Source organism: Rhyacophila brunnea, unplaced genomic scaffold (assembly GCF_057557595.1).
Source record: "Rhyacophila brunnea isolate RB1 unplaced genomic scaffold, BYU_Rbru_1.0 scaffold_13, whole genome shotgun sequence".
NCBI lineage: Eukaryota > Metazoa > Arthropoda > Insecta > Trichoptera > Rhyacophilidae > Rhyacophila > Rhyacophila brunnea.
This window is the reverse complement of record NW_028232785.1, coordinates 24,255,506-24,282,777: the sequence shown is the minus strand read 5'-3', so window position 1 is coordinate 24,282,777 and position 27,272 is coordinate 24,255,506. Positions and strand designations below refer to the sequence as shown.

General features: G+C 34.1%; 1 protein-coding gene across 1 annotated transcript in view; it reads left to right on the top strand.

The window, feature by feature from the left end:
* Positions 1 to 27,272, top strand: part of LOC147077004 (uncharacterized) — a 38,711-nt gene that overhangs the window by 185 nt on the left and 11,254 nt on the right. Inside the window, exons 2-4 of the mRNA XM_085940959.1 lie at positions 73 to 165; positions 4,304 to 4,483; positions 5,625 to 6,111. Of these exons, the coding sequence (XP_085797085.1) occupies positions 73 to 165; positions 4,304 to 4,483; positions 5,625 to 6,111 (760 nt within the window). The remainder of the gene's footprint in view (positions 1 to 72; positions 166 to 4,303; positions 4,484 to 5,624; positions 6,112 to 27,272) is intronic.

Sequence of the window (27,272 nt, the reverse complement as noted above, 5' to 3'; positions counted from 1 at the left end):
TTTTAAACTTCTTCTCTATCTCCGAAACGTTCTATTGGAACTGTAATACTGACTTATTGTTTTTGTTTGTAGGTTGATATCAAACCTGACGTAGATGAGACCTGTCATCCGTTTGATGAATTCGGTGTTTGCTCGACCGGGCCGATGATAAATGATGATTCACAGGTGGGTACCTAATTGATTAATTGTTTTCAAGGACTAATGAATCCTCGAATACATTTTTGTGTAATAATTTCTTCAGTTTACAGTCGTCAATGATCCGTGGGTGACTAAATGTTTTGAGACATCCCAGAGCAAATCCCAATATAACGCAAACTAATTCAATAACGAGTTCATTTTTTATGAGCATATATCAAATTTTACTCCGGTAAATAACAGAATAATAAAACAATACGTTAGTGATTACTGCTATGGAGGTTTTATTGATTGACCCATAATTCTTCTTCCACCCTGTCACGTCCCAACATTGGGGCATAGGGCAAGCACAAGTTGGCGCCACTTCCCTCGGTCCATCGCCAACTCCTGCGCCTCCCGCCATGTTAGACCTGCAGCACGTAGGTAGCTTTTGTAGCACCGCTGTAGGGTGAGGGAGGGCCGACCACGGCGACGGAACCCTTAAAGCTGTGCCACAAGGGTACGAAGTGCCGCACTCTTTGGCGGCATCCGGAATATGTGTCCCAGCCACGTAAATCGTCTCTTCGTGATAACTTCAATCACCGAAGGATGTTGTGTCTGCTCACAAACTCGGGTGGTTGTAACGCGGTCGTACCAATGTACCCCTAAGATTCGGCGGAAACATCGATTCTCAAAGCTCAAAAGCCGAGACTCTTGAAGCTTAGTAAGATGCCATGTCTCACAGCCATACATGAGCACAGGTAGCACGCACGCGTTAAACAAACGACATTTGGTACTCACAGATACCAGCCTTGACCTCCATGCGACTCCAAGTTGGTTGAACGCAGAGCCCGTCACACCCATGCGTCGATTTAGTAAAAATAACGGTAGAGGCAGTATTGGAACACAACTGATTATTATCTTATACAAATAATCATTCATTTGTTGAACTATGCATTTGAACACGATTTATTATAAATTTACCATAGTGCATGCTCGCAGCATATAAAAATAGTGTTGCAGGGGCATTTCAGAAAAAAAATACGTAATTTTTATGGGCGAAAAAGGATTATATATTAATTTAATTTTGAATATAATGACAGCATTCTCCGATGGTAGCAGTTAACCACATCATGCGGACTACATGCCACATACGTATTGTTGGTATGCTACGCCTGCACACGATGATAAAAATGCGACAGCACTATGAAACTTGCAAAATCCGCATTTTAAATGGTGCCTCTGACTGACGGTTTTACCCCGAGTACTGCTCTTAGTCGATTCCACCGTTCCCTTTTAACACTTTCTGGTACATTTTCTATGCCCAGACACTGTGTATTAAAATTGGGTATATCTAGTATAAACTACCTTTGTATAACATCTTGGCAATATATTATTATGACAGCATTGACCACAACGTATAGAAGTAACATCAACATCTCTTGTGAAATAAGTCACAGCTTATGACAATTAAATAATTTAAAAGTACCTATATAATTATATTTATTTATCGTTTTAATTTGAAAATACGTCAGAAACATACGTATTGTAAAAAATCGAATCTATAGGATTCCGGCCAATGCGTTTTACCACCTGTACCTACCTCAACTAATTACGCTAAAATTAACAAATAACTACGTAAGTGAAACATTTATTTAATTTAGATTTCAATAAGTTGATGGCTGCAGTCGTTGTATTTTTGAAGAAATAATATTTGATGATTCCACTTGCTCAACGTATTAGGTCCTAATTCTGACCACAAACAAATTCAAAATTTATATGTGTATTTACCAGACTCAGGATTTGAACCTGGACCCATGACACTTTAGACCAATACATGAGCCGCTCAGCCATAGTTACGTTATTCTGGTGATTTAAAATTATTTTATCAAGATTAATATAAGTTATACAGTTGCAGAGTGAACCAACCCTATTCACATGTCTATTACTTTATGCAATGTGAGATTATGCAATAAAAACTAGAATACTTTAGTACATAATTATATTGGTACCAAGTATTATACGAGAGTGGGTCAATAATTCCTTAGAAAAAAGCATTAAAACAGTTTTAATTTTTGTATTTTTTTTTATTTCTCAACATAATCTCCTTGGAGCTCAACTTGGAGCTCACTTGGTTAGACGTTTCTCAATTTTTTTTAAACCGTCAGAAAAATAAGTTTTCGGAAGGTCCTCAAAGTAAGCATTTGTCCGATCGATGACTTCTTCATTTGAAAAAAAACGTTGTCCACTTAGCCATTTTTTTAAGTTTGGGAAAAGGAAAAAGTCACTGGGGGCTAAATCTGGCGAATACGGTGGGTGGTCGACCAATTCGAACTTCAATTCTTCAATTTTAGCCATTGATCGTAAACATGTGTGAACACGGGCATTGTCCTGATGAAAGAGGATTTTTTTCCTGTTTAAATGAGGCCGTTTTTCTTCAATTTTGTTTTTTAGCTGGTCCAATAAAGATGCATAATAATCCCCTGTTATTGTTTTTCCTTTTTCCAAATAGTCAACGAAAATAATTCCACGTGCATCCCAAAATACAGTAGCCATAACCTTACCAGCTGATTTTACGGTTTTCGCTTTCTTTGGACATGGTTCGCCTTTCGCAATCCACTGCTTTGACTGTTCTTTCGTCTCGGGAGTATAGTGGTGTATCCATGTTTCATCTACAGTCACAAAGCGACGAAAAAATTCATCCGGATTGCGTTGCATGAGCGACAACAGGGCTTTAGAGGCCACCACCCTATTGCGTTTATTGTCGACTGTGAGCAAACGCGGCACCCATCTTGCAGAAATTTTTTTCATGCCCAATTTGTCCAGTAAAATAGAAATGACGCTACCTTTTGAGATCCCTGTAACCTCAATTATCTCACTCAACTTTAATCTTCGGTCACTTAACACCATATCGTGGATTTTATTGATCATTTCTGGTGTAGTCACCTCTACAGGACGGCCTGAGCGTGGTTCATCCTTTGTTGATGTACGTCCACGTTTAAATTCATTTAACCAGTTATAAATAGTTGCAAGTGAAGGAGCAGATGTGCCGTGAACTAAATCCAACTCATTTTTTATTTCCTTTGCTGTTAACCCTTTTATATTAAAATGTTTAATAACAGCTCTACACTCAATTTTCTCCATTTTTGTAAACAAGCAATTTTTTTTTTTATATGTACGAGAAACACACAACAACCCGACCAATCTGATTGAAACTTCGCAGCATACTGAATCGGTAGTGCCGCTGCATGAAAACAAACCGCTTACAGTACTAGTCGCGCCACCTGTCGGCTTTTCTAAGGACTTATTGACCCACCCTCGTAGCATATATCGATCAAAGTCTATTTTATGCATTTGATTTTGCATGTTCTAATGTTGACTTGGAAAGGAAAAAGGGCGTAACCCACAAAAATCAAATGTTTCAGGTGGATCAAAAACGTGTTTGTTATGGTTTTAGGCCAAAGTTAAAATACAAAAATAAACATATCCTTGAAATGCAAGATAGTTATTACTTTAGTTTTTATATGCCTAATCTGATAATAATTATTGAGTCAAAAGAAATGATAGTTAAGTAGTTTTTTTCACGTCACTTCGTTCTCTTTTTTTTAATTGCTTGGACACATTGTGTTTTTAGTCGTGTACAAAGTTATTATGCAATAAAAGCTATTTAAAAAAAAACTGAGGGTTACGCACCTTTTCCTTTCTACGGTCAATTTATATAAGTGCATATTTTTACCTACTATATTAAACAGTAACATTATATATTTCATGTGTATGTATTATCTAAGTAGGTCTTTACTTGATATTGTCTAAAATAATAACTCTCATGGACTAGTACAAAACATACACAATTTTAAAACACTTCTGAAAAATATATAACCAATAGAAAAAATCTTTAAATACGACACCCAGCAGAATTTGAACGTGCGTCTTTCGGAATTCGCCTACATGCATTGATCACTATGCTATAGAAATCTTATCTAATTGAGAGGATATTTACTAATGGTTCTTACAATACTCTCTGAATCAATTTCTAAATTTCGTTCCCGTTACTGTATAGAAATTATGTATGTTCAATAAAAAGAATGCTACATTCTTAAATTTTGTGTGTTATTTGTTTGAATAAAAAATGGTATTAAACATAATTTAGAATTAATAACATTAAGTTTCTATAATTTTGGATTTCTAGGTTTCTACTGAGGGACTTTTCACAAGACATCTAGATACAGAAAAGAGTCAACAATCCTCGCCTCATGGAAACCAAGATCATATGATGCAGCATTCAGAAGTGACGATAGATGAACAAGACATTAAAAAGGAAATCTCAAAATTAAATACTCCGAAGGAACTTCGGCTTATTCTGACAAGGGTAATACATTTCTAGCGTAATTTGATTTGCAGCATTTGGAACGCAATTTTAGATGCGGAAAAACTCTAGTCACAAAATAATTTAGACGGACGTGATTGCTGATCAACAACTTAGTAACCATGTAGTCATGACACTAGCAATATTTCGCCTGCCATAATATAGGAAGTCTCCTATGTGTTCTGTAAAAAAATATTATTAATTTAAAAATAAGTCCACTTGCATGCAGCATGAATTTTTAGCGTAGATCAGTGATTGCATCCTCACCCTAATCTGTCTTTGACTATACAAATGAAAGATTATTGAAAATTTATGTTCAACTAACTCTTGAATGACCAATAATTTATAGGCGAAAGCGAGATGTGGGCAAGCCAAACGTTATTAACTTATTTTTACACTAATTATAGTGATATTTAATAATCATATTCCAAATTCACGATATAATAAAACCATCAGTGAAGTTTCTACTGGGAATTATTGGTCCACATTTACTCCAATTCGAAATACTACCTGTCGTTAATATTCTATTCCATCTTTTGGAATTCTAAAGTATTAAATATTAAAATATTGTCTATGATCGAGGTTGCTTGATGAAATTTAAATTTAAATTCTAGTTTCGCCATGCCGCATGGCAGGCACTGTGCACACTCACCAACGATACACTAAAACAGAATAGTAACTACACGAAAATCACGAAATAATTATTGTTCTCGAAAATGGTGCAAAACTGCTTCGTAATTCTGGTGATCATAAGTTGTTTTATTAAGTAATATTCGAAATAAAGCACGGATGCAGAGTAAACCAATATTATTCACATCAGTCAATTACTTTACCCAATATAGGAGTTTTCCATTCGGAACGTTAAAATGTACTACATAGTTATACATGTACAGAACTTATAGATACCCAGAATTTTACCTTTTATTTTTTATTTTAGCCATCAGGGTTTAATATGTCATACATAAATAGGTACTTTTATAATTTCTGTCAATTAATGTCATTTTACTGTCGCTTCGTTATTTAATAATGTCTTTGTTAATAATGTTCGTTATTTAATTAAGTGCTAAAAAGCAAAGACGAAAAAAAATTGAATATAATAACTCATAATTGATAATATTGATATGAATTATTATGATTTTTCTAGGTTTCTACCAAGGGATTTGTCACGAGGCATCACGATACAGATGAGAGTCAGCAATCGTCAGATGATGGAATCCAAAATATAACGAGACAGTATTCAGAAGGGACGAGAGTTGCGAACCACATTAAACAAGAAATCTTAGAACGAGATGCTCCAAAAGAACTTCGACTTATTCTGAGAAGTGTAATCCATTTCTCACGTAATTTTATTTGCTGCATTTGTAATGAAGTTTTTGGATGCGGTAAGGCTCTTAAAACTCACAAAATGGTTCACATAGACGCCATTGCTGATCAAAACCAAAGCAATGTAGTCTCGCAAAATAGTAATGTCAAAGCACATAAAAATACAGATACTGCTGAAAAACCTTATAAATGCAATATATGTTCATATCGATGTTTGCGACTTCGTGATCTTAAAAGACATAAAATGACACATACTGGTGAAAAACCTTATAAATGCAATGTATGTTTATATAGATGCTCACAAGCCAGTAGTATTAAAATACATATGATGACACATACTGGTGAAAAACCTTTCAAATGCAATATATGTTCATATAGAAGCTCACAAGCTAGTAATCCAAAACAACATAAAATGAGACATACTGGTGAAAAACCTTATAAATGCAATGTATGTTTATATAGATGCTCACAAGCCAGTAGTATTAAAATACATATGATGACACATACTGGTGAAAAACCTTTCAAATGCAATATATGTTCATATAGATGCTCACAAGCTAGTAATCTAAAACAACATAAAATGAGACATACTGGTGAAAAACCTTATAAATGCAACGTGTGTTCATATAAATGCTCGACATCTAGTAATTATAAACAACATGAAATGACACATGCAGGTGATAAACCTTATAAATGCAATATGTGTTCATATCGATGCTCGCACCTTGGTGATCTTAAAAAACATGAAATGACACATACTGGTGAAAAACCTTATAAATGCAATGAATGTTTATATAGATGCTCGACATCTAGTAATTTAAAAAAACGTAAACTGACACATTCTGGTGAAAAATCTTACAAATGCAATGTATGTTCATTTAGATGCTCGACATCTTGTAGTCTTAAAAAACATAAAAATATACATACCGGTGAAAAACCTTATAAATGCAGTGTATGTTTATATAGATCCTCGAACCTTGGCGATCTTAGGAGACTTAAAATGACACATACTAGTGAAAAACCTTATAAATGCAATGTATGTCCATATAGATGCTCGAACCTTGGCATTCTTAAGAGACATAAAATGACACATACTGGTGAAAAACCTTACAAATGCAGTGTATGTTCATTTAGATGCTCGACATCCAGTAGTCTTAAAAAACATAAAATGACACATACTGGTGAAAAACCATATGAATGCAACGTGTGTTCATATAAATGTTCGCAACTTGGTGATCTGAATAGACATAAAATGACACATACTGGTGAAAAACCTTATAAATGCAATCTATGTTCATTTAGATGCTCAACATCCTGTAATTTTAAAACTCATAAAAGGACACATACTGGTGAAAAACCTTATAAATGCAATGTATGTTCATATGGATGCTCGCGACTCCGTTATCTTAAAGCACATAAAATGAAACATACTGGGGAAAATTCTTATTAAATGCAATGATTATTCGTATAGATGCTCGACATTTTGATCAGTGATCTTAAAAAATATGAAATAAGACATACTGGTGTAAAACCTTATAAATGCAATATATACTCACATGGATGCTCGCGACGCCGTTATCTTAAAGCACATTCAATGACACATACTCGTGAAATACCTTATAAATTCAATGTATTTTTTTTATATGCTTGTGACTATGCGATTTTAACCAACATATAACCACACAAAGTAGTGAAAAACCTTATAAATGCAATGTGTGTTCATAACGATACTCGACATCTTCTTCTTTCTTCTTTGGCCATATCCGTCCATTAACTGGAGCATATGGACACCACGCGGCGCCTCCAAGAATCCCTGTCGCTCGCCAGTCTTCTTGATTCGTTCCAGGTCAAACCAGCATCCCGTAGCTCCGCCGTATACACTCTTTAGATTATATTCAGTGGCCTTCCAGGACGCCGGAATCGGTCGGCTTGAAGAACAGGCAAGGCATGTTGAAGTTTTCTTCTGGCATCCGCAGCACGTGGCCGAGCCAGGTCCAACGTCGCCTTTTCACTTTCATCGTGATGAGAGGCTGCTTGGTGCGTTTTCTTATGTCCTCGTTGCTCCTAAAGTAACGCACACCCAGTATTCGTCGCAAACATCTGTACATCAAACAAGCTCGGTATACGGTTGCTCTGAGCCTTCGTAAGGTGCCATGATTCGCTACCGTAAAGCAGCAGCGTCAGAATGCAAGCGTCGAATAGGAGGCATTTAGTTTTGACCGAGTACAAGCGTGACCCAGACATTCCGCATCGAGTTGAATGTTGCTCCAACCATTCCCATTTGAATAGCGAGCTCTTTCTGCAAAATACCATCTTCCGTGATGTGGTACTTGAAGCTGTTGCTCTCGATGTTTTGTCTGTCGATAATCAAAGGGAAATCTGGATCAGAACAGGTGCTATTACACAAGACGTTGATTTTCTTCGCGTTGATTTTCAAACCAACGCTAGAGGATTTGTTATGCAACCTGTCGATTGTCTCTTGAATGCCCTCGATTGAGTTGTCGAATAGGACAGCGTTATTGGAGTATTTCAGGTCGCATAGCTTCACCGTGGGGGAAACAGATATGCCTCGGTCGGGTGGTATTGACTTCCGTAAGATGTAGTAGTCTCAAATAATATAAAATGACACATACTGGTAAAAACCTTGAAAAATGCAATGATTGTTAATATAAATGGTCGCCGCCTGCTGATCTTTAGAAACATTATATAAGACATACTGGCGAAAAACCTTATAAATTCAATTTTTGCATATATAGATGCTCTTAACTTAGTGATCTTAAAACATATAAAATGACACATTCTGGTGTATAACCTTCTAAATATAACTGTTGATCGCAAACTTATTATGCATTATTTTATGGCCTTATTGGGAGACTGCACAAAAGCATATTAGATATAAAAATAAAATTTTATTTTAAAAAACAATTTAAAAGGACACAATCTTTAAATTCCAATGTAAGAAATGTTATCGCTTTGAATCGATTAGTGTGAATATGATATTTTGGGAATGTTATTTCCAGAAGTACATAGTTACCAATATTATTATTATCCCTCGTTTTTCTTTTAAAATTAAATTACTCTACTTAGCATCCATTCGATATTCGGTCTGAATTTACACACCCAAACACGCATATGTCGTCGATTTTTAATCTTTCTATATTTTTTTAAATAAATTCGCAACAATTGCCGTTGCAGTAATTTTATTTGTTTTTATAATATTGACACGATGTAGACAGAAACAAAAAATGTATATTATTATATACCTATATTAAAAATTTGCTAGCAAAACAACCTATCTATTTTATTTTAATGTTTATGAAGTCGTTCCGATAATGCTGTGAATCACACATCATGTTGGTAGTATTGGTCACTGGCGTTTATTTGACAAATTAGTATTTGTGGCATAGCGTCCAAGCATATTGACACTAGGAAATTCAATCATGGGAGTCCGGACAATTTTCGACACCTATGAATTCCGGGATTAGTAAACATTATCCCGAATCTGTCGAGATTGATTTTTTTATCAATCACAACCAATCGGTATGTGAACAAAATCTAAGTATCTAATAGTGTACTAATATTGTCTCCATAAAACCAATGTATTTCTATGATTAAACGAACATAATATTAATAATAAATGTCTTAAAATAGTATAAACTACGCTAGACGTTTTTATGCCGATTATATTAATGCTATATGGGTGGTTCAAACGCCAATACAAGTCCATTCTGGTTAGTTTTAAGTAAACTAGGTTCATTGTCATAATATTTGAGGATTTTTAATTCTGTATGGGTATTATTGATCTTACAGAATAACTTAAATGTACTTAACATCACTTTAGAATTGCAATCATACTTTTATATATTTTCTAAGTAATATAACAATTTAATATTTACTATCGAAAAAAATACCAATCGGGATTGGGGTCTCTAATTGACAAGTCATAAGAATGACATAGATTTTTTTAACGTTATAACTAACATTTGTGATTATTTTGCAAGCGCATGAATCGTGGTTAAGTTGGTAAACTCCACAAATATTTTCCATTGCATTTTTTTACATACTCAACAGTGGCCGTATTTTATTATCTCTGTGATTAGGTACTTATACACTTCCATGAGTATAACATACTTTTCCACAAATTTAATGACGAACAACTTAGGTAAGTACTAAATAATAATAATAATGTGTTGTATTATTGGCTCCTGTAATCTATTATCGTCTTTATATACACACTGTATATTAGCTTGTAAACTTGTATTTTTGATGGTTTTTTTTTAAATAAATAAAAGTGTTTTTACTCTTAATACTTTCCTCTAATATTTTCTACATTAAACATATAGATTTCCATGATTCAACGAAAAAAAAATTAAATGTGTTTAATAGAAAAAACTACGCTAGGCATTTGTTTGCCGATTTAATCAATGCTATGTGAGTGGTTCACAAGCCAAATGAACCTAGTCCATTCTAGTTCGTTTCTTGTGAACTAGGCTCATACATTATATTTGAGTATTTCTAATTCTGTTATTGCTTTGGCCTTAAATCTTTTATCTTAAATGCATTCAACATAGCACTTCAGAATTGCAATCATACTTATATTGTAGAAGTATATAATTTTTTTATATTTATAATCGAAAATAATACCAATCAAGTAAATTGTAATCCCGGGCTCTAAATTTTAGTTCGGGATTGAATTCCCTAATTGACGCATAAGAATTGCAGAGATTTATTAAACTTTATAACTAACTTTTTTAATTATTTTACAAGCGCATGAATCGTGGTTAATTCAGTAAATTCTACAAATATTATGATCCCTCAGTTTCCATTCCATTTTGTTACATACTCAACAGTGGCAGTATTATATAATCTATGTGATTATGTACTTACTTGAGTGGTTTTGCTAAAATTTAATAATGATTTATCAACTAAATATTAAAGATGACGTGTTGTATTATTGGCTCCTATAATCTATTTATCTATCCTATAGTCTTTCTATACACCCTGCATATTGGGAAATAATAATGTTATAGCAACATATTGTGTAAAATTATTGTAGCTAATTCCATACTTATACTATATCTTTATACATGAAGTATTTTTTATCAACTTTTTAGGGACCTGTCTAACTAGAGCGTAGTAAGTAGTACCTAATCACCAAGTTAATTTATTTTAAATTCTTACATTCAAAAGATGAGTTGCTACATTCATAAAAATAATTTATTGTAGGCAAGTACGCTACGTTCTGGTCTGCGAAGACAAAGCGTAGGTATACTAAAAGAAACAAGAAGACTGAAAGCTAGCTATGTGCGGATGTATAGGTGTACCAGGGATCTCAGAACTAATAGGAACTGAAATACATAACGGGTAAGGCGATAGCAGGTAACCGACTCGAGTAAGGAAGAATCCGTGTTAAACTTACCTACCATGAAGATATCGATGTTCACATCACCAGTGTAAAGATTTTAACAACAGCAAATAAGACAACATAACGTAAGTAAGTAAAGGTAATTAAACCCATCAAGCACAGAAAAGCTGTAATATACTTTAACCACATTATTTACTTCAATGAGAAATATGATTTTACTCCTACCTTCTCTTTTTTCTGTTGCTCGGTTTATAGATGGTGGGTATATAGATAAGTACATGCTGGAAATTGATTTATTTTGATTCTGAATATAGTCATAATAGAAAATGATGTCTTTGCCTCTACTATTTTCGTTTAGGTGCAGCAAAACGCTAGAACTGATTACGTTGGCACCTATGTTAGTCAAAGAATCAGTGATTTGACGGTGCACCTCTTTGGATTGTACATTTGTGTTATTTATATTGTAAAATTTAAACATATTATAACTTTCTTTCATAAAAAAATTGCCATTTCATCACCACAGGTAACTTGGAGAAGAACGGATAAATCAAAACATAATTTTTAATCCACAGACATGGCTTTAATACTCGTAGCATCATTGGATTGTTCTTTACGAGCCATTTTTTGTTTATTCTGTAAATGAGTTCGATACTCATTTTCAAATTACTTTTTCTTATTATTATCAGCTTTCTTAAAATCCTAAAATAATTCAGTAAGTCTAAATAATATACGTAACATCAAGTAGGTACTTATGTTAATAAAAAAAGTATTTTATTAAAAGAGTGCTAATTATTTAATGTCAACAGTCGGTACGTAATGAAATGATCTATCTTAAAAACATACAATGCACCAAAGAGATTGGACTACCTACTTGAAGTACCTACCTACTTACATCACCAAATCCAATTTAAAGAACCCTGCAAACAATAGAGAACAGATGCCTACGAATCGTCTACGAACTCAAGCCTCACTAGCATCAAATATCAATGCAAAACACGATAGAATCGACATTGCCGAAACCATAACTAAATACAGAGAAACCTTCTTGAATGTACTGACAGAAAGGCCTTACAAGAAACCTACCTACTGACAGTCACCCAGATTCGGCTAGCTCAGATGTAGCATCTGGGGGTCATCTTCGGTGAGGAACTTGGAGTAGATAGTGGAAACACTCAAATGTAGGTATCCATAAAGGCGCACTACATAATGCGACAAGATATTTCACTAAAAAAAATTTTAAACCCAATCAGTCAGGTTTCGTATACAAACTTGAAGATCAAATAGCGCGCTGAATATAGGTGGTAAAACAAAAAAAAATCATGTACTAACGTTCACTGCCGATGACAAGTGTTTAAAGTTTTAAAATTATTATAAATCTAAGATCAGTGACACAAGTATCCAGCATTTAGCTGGGTCACCCAAATTGAAATGCGAATAATCCTATAATGTGCGTGCACAAATGTGTAGGTACTAATTTCGCACAAACAAACGCACTCAAAAAAAATGATAATTTGAACCTGGGTGACCCAACGTTAAGCTGGATCACCCAATTTGAAATTGCAATTTTTCGATTATAGGTGCAAAAGGAAAAAAAATCGTGTACAAACGTGTACCTACCTAGGTACTAATTTCGCACAAACGCACCCAAAAAATCTTGAAGCTTAAACATTGGGCGATCCAGCTAAATGGGCACGCCAAAAGTCCTAGGATAATAAATCGTCCGATCCATCTATCCTCTGCTACTGACCAACAGACGATCAACGAACGAATAAAAAACTCGAGCTATCAAAACTCAAAAGTTACGATGATCGTACCTAGGTAATGTCTTGCGATAATTATAAATTTTTGTGTTGTTTATATAAGTATAGATTTGCATAAAATTATATTGAGGTAAAAACAGTGAATTCGATAAATTCAAAAAAAAAAAAAAATTGCGAAAACTATCATTTTCTAATATGTATGTAAATTAAGAAATGAATCAATAAAACTGGGTACGAGTTTTTTTTCGGTTCAAATGATTGTGTATTTATGTCAAATCTAATTGACGTTGTGATTGACTGTCAAAAACTGGGTACTCGGAGAGTAAAATATCAAATATTTTTGAAATCCAACGAACCTGTCATGCGGACTACAAAGTCCGCAGATTTGAGGTACTCCACGCGAAAAACAGACCGAATACTGTAAATCGTCTGACTTACGTGCTAATGGAGCACATGCATTCGGGCAATCATATCCTCTCATAATTAGAAATACCCAAATATTATGTTTAACCTTAGTTTACTCAAAACTAACCAGAAAGTACTTGGCTCACATGGCTTATGAACAACTCATATAGGTAGCATTGATAAAATCGGTAAAATATGTCTAGAGTAATTTATACTATTTTAAGACATTTAACATATTGTGTTCGTTCAATCATGGAAATAGATAGATTTAATGGAGAAAATATTCGGGTAAAACAACTAATAATGTTAAAGTATGTAAAACACTTTCATTTGTTTATTTAACCCTTTGGCTGCTACGACGTTGCGCAAAATCCGGTCGAAGATTGCTGCCAATAATTGTCGATAAATTAAAGTATTGTATTATTTTTAGACACCTTACCACTCTTATTGATTCTGCGAAATCGGAATATTTTGAGAACACGTTTTGTAATTAGTTTATCGTTTTGAATAGATAATGAGGCTATTAGATATCCCCCGCTTCGTCTGCATTTAAAATTAATTGAAATTCTCTTTCTCGCTCTATAATACTGACGACCACGTGTGCGTGCGAAACGAACTATCGATTTTTTATTTTTAACAGCTATTGGAAACAATCGGTTACTTCAAAATATTATTTAATTTCCATTCGATTGCGTTAGCTAATGACACGTACTCCCCATAACATCTTATTGAGAAAATAATCCCTCATTTGGATTATAATTTGAATTCTTGCAAAATGATTACGGACAGCGTAAGTGATAGCGAAATAATGGCAGCTTTTCGAGGGACTAGAAGAATTAGCAGCTCTACTGATTCTGATAGTGAATTTGTGGATAATAATCAACTCATGGGTGATAGTGACAACACAGTGAACCTGAAATCGAAGAAGCATTTTCTGAGAAAAAAAGAAGTGTTTTTAGATGAAGATTTTGCCTATAATACTCATATACCACCATTTGAAGAAATTCCGGGCCCAAAACATCCACCACCGACTGATGCGTTGCCAATATCATACTTTGAGTTATTTTTTACGGAAGAGTTGTGGAAACTTATTGTCTTGGAAATTAATCGATATGCTCAACAAAATGGTGGCCCCGTTAAAAGATCGCGTACAATATGCTTGAGTTGTGAAAAAGGTCTTCATGGTGTTTGCTTATCGGAACATTTAAAATATTGCAAATGATTTTTATTTCATTATTTTTTTTATAAATGAAATTGTTTTTATATAGTATAAATCCACTTTAATTTAATAGAAAATCTACGGTCCCTTCAGGGAGTCACGATCCGTGTATTTTACTTTAGTAAATTAGAAATAAGTAAGTTAGCATTAATTAAGTTAGTATAATCTTTAGTATTTTTAGGGAAACACTGTTCTTAAATACTTTTCCCACTGTTTCAAATGTATAATATTAAATAAAAAATTGGAATTCCACCCAGAATTTGACTGTAAACAAATAAAAAATGAAATTTGTTTATATTGTAAACTGAAATTTGTATTTGAAATTAATGCTTTTATACAATAATGCTGATGCGATGAAAAAAAATACAATAGTTATAAGTTCTAACCCTACCCAGACACAAAACATATATAAATCAAGTTATATTACACAACAATAAAACTATATATATCAAAAATATTTCATACCGCTGAAGCAATAGTATGTTCCAAAATTAACTTAACATTTCAGGCATAAAATGCAAAACGACGATCGTTGTGGTCAATATCAAAAACAACGATATATCATTGCGTAGCATTCTAAGGGTTAAGAAAAGAAAACCATCAAAAATACATGTTTGATTAAAATAAAAAAATATCAAATTGATGTGTTGACAAAAAATTCCATAAATACTTATAATAAAATCCACAAACATTCCGAGATTCTGACAATTCCTATTCATTAGTTGTGGATGTGTTTGTTTTAAAATTGTGAGAAAATTTGTGAGAAAATTAAAACATAGTTCATTCTTAAAATTCGGCACTGAAACAAGTGCGTGCCCGCACATCTGTGGCACTGGCGGCTAGACGCTGCTCGGATTCCAGGGCGTCAGTTGCGTCTAACTGGATTTATTATTCTTCTAATGTTATTACAATTACTTCTCTTCTTCTTGGTCGTGCACTCATGGCTGAGGATCTTGACCAAATTTAAATTTCGCCATCCTTTGAGCGACCAAGACTTTCCATCCTTCTCGATCTTTCGCTTCACTCAGGGCAGAATGGATGGTGTCCCCAGTCAGCTCTTTCACTTGCTCGTTCCATCGCGTATACGCTCTTCCTCTGCTTCGCCTTCCCTGGAGGCTACCCAAAACTACCAGTCTCTTCAGGTTGTCCGGTCCGCACCTGACAACTACAATTACTTATGGTAGCAAAAATGCTTATTTAGTATCCGTGAGCATCCGGCAATTTCACCTGTGACATGTGCAGGTACATAGACGTCACTAACATGATGATATTGTACACATACCGATTGATTGTGATTGATAAAAAATCAACCCCGAAAGTTTCAGTAAAATGTTTACTAATCCCGGAATTCATAGGTATCAAAAATTGTCCGGGATCACGTGATTGGATTCCCTTCCAAAGCGGCTCTTTGCATAGACGTTTGCGACTCTTCAGACATAAACTCCAATTTCACCTCATCTCAAGCAGCCTTATAACTTTATGAGAAAGAGCCGTCGAACAAACTTAGACTCGTACGGCATACTCTCTACCACGTTTTACTTCACTCATATTTTGGTTCAGTCATGACGCAGTAATTAGATTTAAAAAGCAAGACAGTGCGGAGCAACAAATTCACAGATCTGACCAGCCGCTTGAAAGAACTCGAAAGAGAGAAATCTTATCTTATTTCTCAGCACAAATGGACAGCTATAAAACAACTGTCTAAAATAGAATCAATAATATTTAATACATGGAATAGCTTTGCCTCAAACATATGACACGTTAAAAAAAAGCTTTTGGTATTCTCACAATCTTTGGCTCTACATATTATATATGTGACTAAGTATTCTTATCTATGAACCAAATAAAAAATAAACTTAGAAGCAGAATAACGGACGAAAATTTACAATCATGTATTCAATTAAAAATAAGTAGCTATTTGTCAGATATAGTAATGCTATCAAAAGCGATGCATAGACGCCGTTCTAATTTTATTTTTTAATCAAAAACCTTAAAAATCCATATACATAATATGTATATTACATATATGCGCCTCTCTCGTACATTTATTATCCTCTTTACCTGATAACTTGGCTATTCTCACTTGACAAACTGCCGATCCTGCCCTAGTGTCAATATGCTCATACGCTATGCCACAAATAAAAATTATTTGTCACATAAATACCAGTGGCCAATACATAATATTTGACAGACTGCATAAGTGGTACGTCTTGATAAACGACACAACATAAATATAAAATATTTTATAATAAGTTAGCGAGCATCAATAAAACTATACGAACATACGTTATACTTAGAAGGTTATACACTAGTATGTGTCATTTTATGTCTCTTAAGATTACCAAGACACGAGCAGCTATATGAACACACATTGCATTTATGGGGTTTTTCACCAGTATGTGTCATTTTATGTACTCTAAGCTTACTAGATGTCGTGCAAACATATGAACATACACTGCATGTAATCGGTTTTTCACCAGTATGTGTCATTGCATGTTGTTTATAATTACTAGACGTCGAACAGCTATATGAACATACACTGCATGTATAAGGTTTTTCACCAGTATGTGTCATTTTATGTACTCTAAGACAACTAGCTTGTGAGCATTTATATGAACATACACTGCATGTATAAGGTTTTTCACCAGTATGTGTCATTTCATGTTTCTTAAGATCACCAAGTCGCGAGCATCTATATGAACATACATTGCAATTATAAGGTTTTTCACCAGTATGTCTCATTTTATGTTTGTTAAGATCAACAAGTTGCGAGCATCTATATGAACATACATTGCATTTATAAGGTTTTTCACCAGTATGTGTTATTTTATGTCTTTTGAGATTACCAAGTTGTGAGCATCTATATGAACACATATTGCATTTATAAGGTTTTTCACCAGGATCTATATCTTTATTCGCTTTCTTATTACTATGTTGAGAAAATACTATGATTTGATTTTGATCATCAATCACGTCCATGTGAGCAATTTTGTGAGAATTTAGGGCACTTTCGCATCCAAAAACTACGTTGCAAATGCAGCAAACAAAATTACTCGAGAAATGGATTACCCTTCTCAAAATAAGTCGAAGTTCCTTCGGAGCATCTTGTTCTAAGATTTCTTGTTTAATTTTTTTCACGTTTATCGTCACTTCTGAATACTGTATCATTCTTTCTTGGATTCCATCATCTGAGGATTGTTGACTCTCATCTGTATCGTAATGCCTCGTGAAAAATTCCTTAGTGGAAACCTATAAAAATCATAACAATCGATATCAATATTATCAATAATTACGAGTTATAATATAAAACAAAACCACTTGAATATTATTATAAGTTGTTTTTTTTCGACGCTGTCTCTTTTCAGCACCCTCAGATATTAAATAACGAAATTATATTAAAATAACCTTAAAAGGGCATGATAGTACCTATCTACGTATTAAATACACAATTATTTAAAATCCGACAACAAATAATGCACAACACAGACTATAATACAATAATTGTGGTAATATTCTTTCTTAGTACCTATATGTAATGATGTAGTAAGTTATTGATGTTCCGAGAAAACACCATATTTGGTAAAATTATTGGCTAAGATAGGTTTACTCTGCTTCTGTGCTTCGCCTATTTCGATTATTTCTTGATAACATAATTCATGATCACCAGTGAAATAGTTTGCACCATTTTCGAGAACAATTATTTGTGGTTTTCATGTAGTTACTAACTTTAGAGAGAGTGCACAGTGCCTGCCCTGCTGAATGGCGAAACTAGAATTTAAATTCAAGTTTCATAAAGCAACCTCGATCATAGACAATATTTATATATTTCATACTTCAGAATTCCGCATGATTTAACGGAATACTAACGACAGGTAATACGACGTATTGGAAGAAATGTGGTATGGTGTTGCAATTGCTATTTGGTACCTAGCAAAATACATAATTACTATACCCAGTGGAAACCCATTGACAGCTGACTAGATAATTACTTTTTAATTACCACTTTTATATAGCATGATAATTATATCGAATGGCCACCCAGTCGTTACGCGCCAAGCAAATAAGTTAATGAGTTCGTAATGTCAAACAACACAATCTACAAAAGTGCAGCTTTACAGGAGAGCCAAAAAACGTTTTGTTAGTATCTCGTAACTCAACAATGTGAGATGTTTCTAATGTTCATATTTTATAATTTATTGTGTATTGTACATTTATCTTGTTTATGGAGATGTTAAAATTTATAGGTATGGTTTTAAAAAAGTATGTACACAAGGGTAACTTTATGTAGTTAAAAGTAAACTTTACTAACGATTTAAGAAGAAACTAGAAAAGATTGATACAAAGTTATTCGACTATTCGGTACAATCACTTATCCACACTAAAAATACAAGGTGCATGCAAGAAGTGGACCAAGAATATCTTACTTTAGAGATGAATCTTTAACCACTGCACACGACTACACTCGTTAAAGATGGTAGGTAGGTAGGTACTTATTTTAAATTTTAATAAAATTTATGACAGGACACATAGGAAACTTCTTTTTTATGGGGAGGGTGCGAAATATTGCTAGTTTCGTGACTACCTGATGCGATTTGCATGAAATACCATTTACCTTTCTGTTAGGATTTCAAAACTGTTTTTTTATTGCTTAGATAGAACTAACGAAAGGGCTTACTGTCAAGCCGAGCAGTGATACTGCGCATACTTTTTGACATGTATGATCAGTATTTAGACGGGCAAACCATGAATAGACTGACGATTGAACAGCGATTTCAAATTATAAAAATAATCTTGCGATGACGCTCATTTTGCGCAAAACTGGTTTTTTAATAAACAGAATTAGCCGATATGAAGTCCAATCTAGGTGAAACCCTACAGACTCAATAACATCAAAATAAATGGACTGGCTTGTGCGTTCACATGCTGGTGGAGTCATCTAACTTTATTTATTAAAAAATGAGGTAGTTTGTGTGTTATTTGTTGCTGTTGAGAATATGCATGACGTTGATCCGGACAAAATGTGGTATCTACAGTATGAAAATACATGTCTTCCAATGAACGTAATTACCGACATATTGTAAACAAATTTGGCAAAGTTTATTGCATGATATGAACCTGTCAATTTGCCTCGAAAGTCGTGCGATTTGACAAATAGATAATATGGAATATTTACTGTGTGGCTAAGTGAATTCGCTGGTATACGTTGATTGCCCATATACAATTGAAGCTATGGAAGCCAACATTGTTCGTGGTATTTGTGATATACGGCCAGCAGTGCTCAAAAAACTGGCCCAAAACCGGACGTCAAGAATGCGCTTCGTCAATAACAGCCGCGGAGGCCATATGCCACAAATCATTTTGAAATGTTAGGCATTGTCGACTGTTTGACAGTACACGTTAGGTACCCACCTATTGACACGGCCACAAAATACTGGCCTTCAGCCGGCATTTTTGTATCGGTTTTATGACGTCACAACTATTTTGGTCTGATCTTTGAAGTCAATTCATACACCGAAATATGAACGTCTATCTCACGAAGAAGCTAAAAGAAACATGTAATGAGTCCCATAGTTCGATCTAATTAGCTTACAGCTACTCAGAGTGAACTGTGGATTTCAGGATGACCAAATGGTCACTATGAGTAAAATGCGAGTACAAAAGGTCTAGAATATAAGATCAAGTAAGTAATTGTATGTAAACAATTAATATGTTATCATTATTATCTAAATGTTGTAAATCGTAGTAAATTTATAATCATTTCATAATCTTTTGCATTGTATAAAACTATACCGCAAATACGCGGTGCATTGAAATCGTACGTAGATACGAAGGCGTGAGGGAGAAGCCTCCTCCGCAAATAAGTTCATATGAGTGAGCGAGACATCTCACTTGTATCAAAATAATTTCTTGAACAAATAATGATTTCATATACTATTGTAATAAAATTAAATGAGAAGATATTGTAAGTAACGGCTACGCGAATCCAATGTAAATAATAAAATTATAATTTCAGTACGTAATATAAAAGAACACATATTTGGTACGTACGTACTCGATTGTTAAATAAATAGAATAAATCTAAATATTACTATCCCTAACTAGCTTAGGTATAATAAGCGATCGTAAATAGAAATCCGGACGCAATACTGAAGATATCAACCATGTTGTTTGGTAATGTCTTATGATGGTCAAAGACGAATGCTCCTTGAAAATTTAAGAAGTCAAACTTACCTATCAATTATCACTTAGGTACTTAATTTTGAGATGTTTATAGCTCAGCCAAACATCAAAGCATTTTTTAACACCAATCCAAAGTTTATGAGAGAATGTAACATATTATGATATACGTACATACAACAAAATAATGAATCCAAGGTTTTTAAGTTTTTATAATCATTAATATACACTCGTACTTAAATGAAATATCGGTTAAATAGACGTCAGCCGAGACTTCAGAGATTATTAAAACTAAATTAAATATACCTGATTTACAGAACTGCTTTCTGTATAAGAGCATCCGGCGATTGGAACCTCAGGATATCTGATTGGAAGTATTGCGTCTTCAACAAATTCGTCTTTGATGATAATTGGTTGAAGATCAGTCTCACATTTTATATCGGCCAGGTCAGCAGGAAGGCTCTGAAAACAAACAATGAAAAAGATACTTTTAAAATTATGAAACATTATTGCAGGCGCGCACAAAAAAAAAATATAGAGGGAGGTTCCATTTTGAAAAAATTATCCATAATAATTTATTATTGATTTTATAAGGTGGTGTGGTCAACAAAATCTAGCAGGTGACCGTTGATTCCCCCTTTTACCCCGTCTTCTACTTATCGATTCCCGTCGATTCAACCACGGAGTCTCGCATTTTTCCGAGTACAAACCCCATATCCAGACATCCTGCACGTTGAGTCTTTGGATGGACACCTTACCTGCAGTTACAACTACGTGTGCTCACGTATGAGTGTGTCCTGTCGCATTCAAAAGTGGTTATCGTGGTCTAATGGATTATGATTATGATCATTACGGTCAGTCTGTCTTAGGGAATCTAATCCGGGGATCCCGGACAATTTTCGACACCTATGAATCCCGGTATTTGTAAACATTTTTTATCAATAACAATCATTAGTGTGTGTACAAAATTATGTCAGTCATGTGTATGAATAGGTCTGTTACCGAAAGTTGAGGCGATCACAGATACGAAAGATTGTGTGTATTGGTGTATTTTTTAATAATACAATATTGTTTTACAGGCTGTTCTTTTTCTGATTCGTTCGATTGTTTTTCCTAAATCAAAACATAGAAACTACTTTTATAAAAGTCGATTTCAAAATTTGAAACACCTGTTTGTAAACAATGCGTCTTTGTGAGTATTCTGCAAGCCTCAACTTTCGGTAACAGACCTATACCTACGCAGGGGGTATCGCCGGATGCTTACGGATAATAAATAACCATTTTTTGATATACGCAATCGTAAGAACATCATAAAAATAATAAATTCGTTCGTCAGACGCTACTGACGTTCTGGCACGCGAACAGCGTCTAACCGCCAGTGCCACGGACGTGCAGGCAGGGACTTGTTTCTACGCTGAATGTTATCTTTTCTTAAATAAATAAAAAAAACTGTTTGACTTTCATAATATTATCTATAATACAATATTATTTACTCCATTAAACCCATGTATTTCCAAGATTGAACGTACACGATATTAACATTAAATGTCTCAAATAGTATAAAGTATACTGGACATTTTTGACTGATTATATCAATGCTATATGTATAAATAAAAAATTATATTAACTATCGAAAAAATCAAAATCCCGGGATCAAAATTTTGTGTCGGGATTGGTTTCCCTAGTTTGTGTCATACGCGCACTTATATCATTTTGTCTAATAAGGCCTAATTACACCAGTAAACTCGCAGGCCCAACCAGATTCAACGATCGTCTTGAGTAATCGTTGATTTTAAATCGTAGAACTTTAAATTCAAGGCCATCCGATATATTATAGAACATGCACATAAAGTAGGTACAAAGAAATATGCCTGGTTTTAAAAACCATGTCAAATTTTCAAATTGTAATTCTTACTCCAGCGCATCTATTCTATACACAAGACGGTTATTAGCCGCTATCAACAGTTATCGGAGGTAGTTTATCATACGTACGTATTGAGGTGTTATAATTATTTTTTTTTTTTTTTTTTGTGATTTTACCGAGGCTTTGACTGCGACTCGCTGTCATATCGCCTCTTCTCTTCTAGAAGGGGATCCTTCGATCAGGTCCTCACTCCTATTCTGTTAAATGGCTTTATAATTATTTTGTCTAGCTCTTCCGTCTTTCTTTCTTTCTTCTTTAGACGCCAGTGTTTTATGCACCAGAATCGCTCTCCTCCGTATCCATCCCTTCTGTATTTTCGATACATCGTGTAATCATTGAATTTCAGATAGTCTAATTCAGACCTCAGTCAAGTCTCTGAGATTAATGCTATTGAAATTTTTTGTCTTATTAAGTAGAGTTCTATATCATCCTTTTTTTGCTTCATACTTCTGGCATTCCATTGTAAAATCCTAATTTGTTTTTTATTATCCATTTTGCTCCAGAACCTCCCCTAGAATTTCCTTTAAGTGTCCTTCTTTGAATTATTTGCATACCCAGTCCACTGCTTTAATTATTAGTTGTTTAATGATCTGCTGCCAGTCTCCCCCTTTCAGCAAGACTTTCATAATTTCTCCCATCGCGTTAACCTCTGTCTTCCCTTTTGAATTTTTCTTATTTTTTGTAGGCTTTACGCTACTACCTGTAGATATTATTGTTGAGCCTGAAGCTTCTACCACCGCTTCTTCTTTCTTTTTGTTTTCCTTAGTTTTTTGAATTGTTTCGCTTTCATCTCTTCCTACGATTTTTTTTTGTTTTAATATGTCAGCATAGCTATTATTTAACATATTTTTTTTTGCTTCCTTGAAAGGTATGTTCATTTTTTTCATTGCTTCTTTGCAATTCTTTTCCTCTTGCCACTTTGGGCATTTTTGGCTGTTTGCCGCGTGGTTACCTTTGCAATTGATGCACGTAATTTCCTCATTTTTTTCGCAGGTTTTGTGGTTTTCACCACACTTAGGGCACGTTTCTACTGTACGTCCGCAATTTTTCGCGATATGCCCATATCGCCAGCATTTGTAGCATTGCATAACCCTGAATACATACGGTTCTACAGCAAAAGAGACTCCATATATGTAAATTGTTCTCGGCAATATTTTCTCCCCAAATTTAATACTGACTGACGAGGTCTTTGTCAGCTCTCCTGTATCACCTTTTCTTGTCAACCTCTTAAGGTTGATTACTTTTGCATCACTTTTGATTTCCATTTGCAGTTCTTGGAGGTCCATATCAATATCGACTTTTCTTATTACTCCATAAGAGCAGGAGTCATTCTCTTTGGTCACAAAACCGAGATCTTTGAGTTCTCCAGCTTGTTTCACTTTATCTGCTTCTTTTTCGTCTTCTACTTGGATGTACGTCTTTAAATTTTTATTGTAAATTTTCTGTACTTTTACTCCTGCCTTATGCAGCATCTGCGCTATTTTCAATTTTAATGGAATTTTACTTCCCGTCGCTATCATGACGATGTTTTGGTTTCCCTTTGGAGTGACCCCAGAGTCTCTTCTGGGTTTTTTTCCAGAGGTCACCGTCTGCCATTCTTCTTCTTTTTCTCCAACCACTTCCTCTTCATCATCGTTTCTTTTCTTCTTCGTTTTTTTGGTTTCATTCACTTCCATCGTGGTGTTTTCCATTTTATTGCTTTTGCCGTTCACGCGGTCTTGGAATTCGCGCAACAGTGTGAACAAAAAACAGTGTGGACAACCCCTCGCTTCACAGCGTTTGACGCACTCCCCGCATAAAGTGCACTATCCGTGCAACAATAAATATTTTTCACTTTTTCTCAAGCACTGGCACTGATTGTCAAAATCACATGGGACCACACATGTTGAGTTTATTGTCAAATTCATTTACAAACAATATTATTTTTGTTGTATCCCGTATTTATAACCGTTCGCGAGTAACCAGGCGAATATCGTCCCGAATACGCAAGCGAAGTTGTACAACCTCACTCCACCGCTGTTGGCTTCCGACTGTGTTATAATTATTATTACAATAAGTTTAAAAAGTCAAAAACTGTCTATCTCGCTCCAAGGGCGGACATGCTCAGCGTGGGTCAAAATGGAGCTTTTTTTTCTATTTTCATAGCATGATCCTGGACATACCTTAAACTTTGTAGATAATCTATTTATATAATTTTGAAGCCTTATTATCCGTTATATTTATTTTAAATATTTTATGACTGCATAAAGTATTTTTATTACATAAAATAGTATTCTTTTAAACCTCTCGCTCTAATGTTTAAGAATATAGTCATATTTCAGTACATAAATGTGCAGTGGTGTTAAGATTTTTTACATTTATTAATTTTTAAACGCAATTATAAAACCATCAGTATAATTTATATCGACATTAATATAGTGAAATATTTACGATAAAAAATTATATTGATAATATCTGAGATCCCAAATTTGACAAGAATTATCTATCTCTTAAATTAACTCTTAAATTAATCTCTTGAATTATCTATATCTTATAGATAAAAGGATTATTTACAACGTTTAAGGTATGTCCAGGGTCATGCTTTGAAAATAGAACAAAAGCTCCATTTTGACCTACGCTGAGCATTTCCCCCCTTAAAACATAGCACTTATTGTAATAAATATAATACTTCAACAACAAACTATGAAAACTATTCTCGATAGCAGCCTTGTGTACAGAATATTATATGCGCACAGCATGATTTCGAGACCACGATATCATGTAGGTTTTCGGTAATATTTGTAAAATTCGTTCGAAATCTTCCATTTGCCACCCTATGGTAAGTAACACCCTTCGGCAGTTAGTAAGCCTTATGTAATTGAAAATTTTTAATAAAATAGCTAAAAAATATTTATTTTCGGATTTTTAACGCTTCTGAATTTTACTGCCAAGGTGTTTCGCGCCCGTAACACCTCCCATTGGAGCGTCTCTGAATGATTATGACTAAAAATTACAATGGACTCCTAGGTACACGAAAAACTAACCTCAAATGTGTAAGTGCCGTCGCCTGCATTATTTTGTTTTACGTAATGGCTGGCTTGCATGCTGTTTGGTTGCTCAATTATTGGAACATCATACACACACTGGCCTTCTGCACCAGATTCACTTCCATGTGGCTCGCGTTTTACATCCATTTTCGTAATGAGCTAGTAACCAATAAACAGAAGACGTGTAAATCCGCGGCATCTGTCCCATCACATCAGTGTTGCTATATTTTTGTCACTCAATTACATTTCAAGAAAATGGAGTTTTTCGACAAAACACTATATTATAGGACGTAATATTATGTCAAAGAGACTGTCCAACCCATTGTTTCGACTTTGATTGTATTAATATTATAATGTACCTAATAAATAAAAAATATGTAAAAACAAAAAGATTTATTTTATAAAATTTGTATTTAGTCAAAACGCCGCACTTGAGACCCTAAAAGGTCGCCGGTTGGTTATCCCTGATGCCAGCGCTCCATTGGCACGCAAGTCAGAAACATGTTTGATATTCTGCTCTCCGAGTTGCCAGACTGCGTCTGTCGATCACTATGCAAAATCCATTTTACATTAATACGACAAAATCTGTAAGTAGGTAATTATTTTTAACATTTTCATTGATAAATTTGTTAATTTACAAATTATAAAATGGGAGATTTACCAATTAATTTGTATTATTTGTATTTAAGAAATTCATAAAAGAAAACGTAAAACTTCTATTGTTTTCACTGCTATATTACTTTATGCAAGTCTACATAATTAATATAAACAAAACAAAATTATAGGATTATCGGAAGACATTGCGATAATCGTAACTATTGACTTTTGACGCGGAGGCGCTTAGCCAATAACTCAATACTAGAAACAAAACAACACCTGATTTATTTTGTGAAATCCAGTAGAAATCAAATTTTTATGTGACAATATAGGTACGGAACATTTCTGAATTTACTTGTGTGTTGATGATAGCAATTGAAATGGATTATTGCAAGACAATGATATACCACAGAAACATAGTTTGGAGATAATATGAGCTATTTAATGTTCTTGTTCGTTCACTATTGTAACAGGAAAAATTACTATCTTCATTAAAATGTTCGATATTTCTCACATCTAATTATTCTGTTTGGGGCAGAAGGCGTGGATATCACTTTTGACTGTCATGGCATACCTACCTATCATTTATTATTGTTATAACCATTTTTTAAAGCAAAATTTGAATTTGTAAGAACTAGGTACACATTGATCATAATTATTAAGACATCTGTGTATTAAAGTGACTTTAAAAAGTAAAACGTGAGTGCATGCCCTGAGAATTGGTTTTATTCACAATAAACAAATTCATAATTATGTGGCATATCATTGTCTTGCGATAACCCCTTCAATTTTCAGGTCTACAAGCCAGAGACCCAATTAAATTCAATTAAAATTAAAATATTTTTTATGTTCAAGTATTAATATTAAACACTCATAAACATTGTGTCTATGACGGTTTAAGTGTTGGCAACACTGGTTTAAAAATTTGTGACGTGTAATTTATGACGCCATTTTGTTGCTTAAGCCACCATTTGATAGACTCGCGCTGCAAATGAT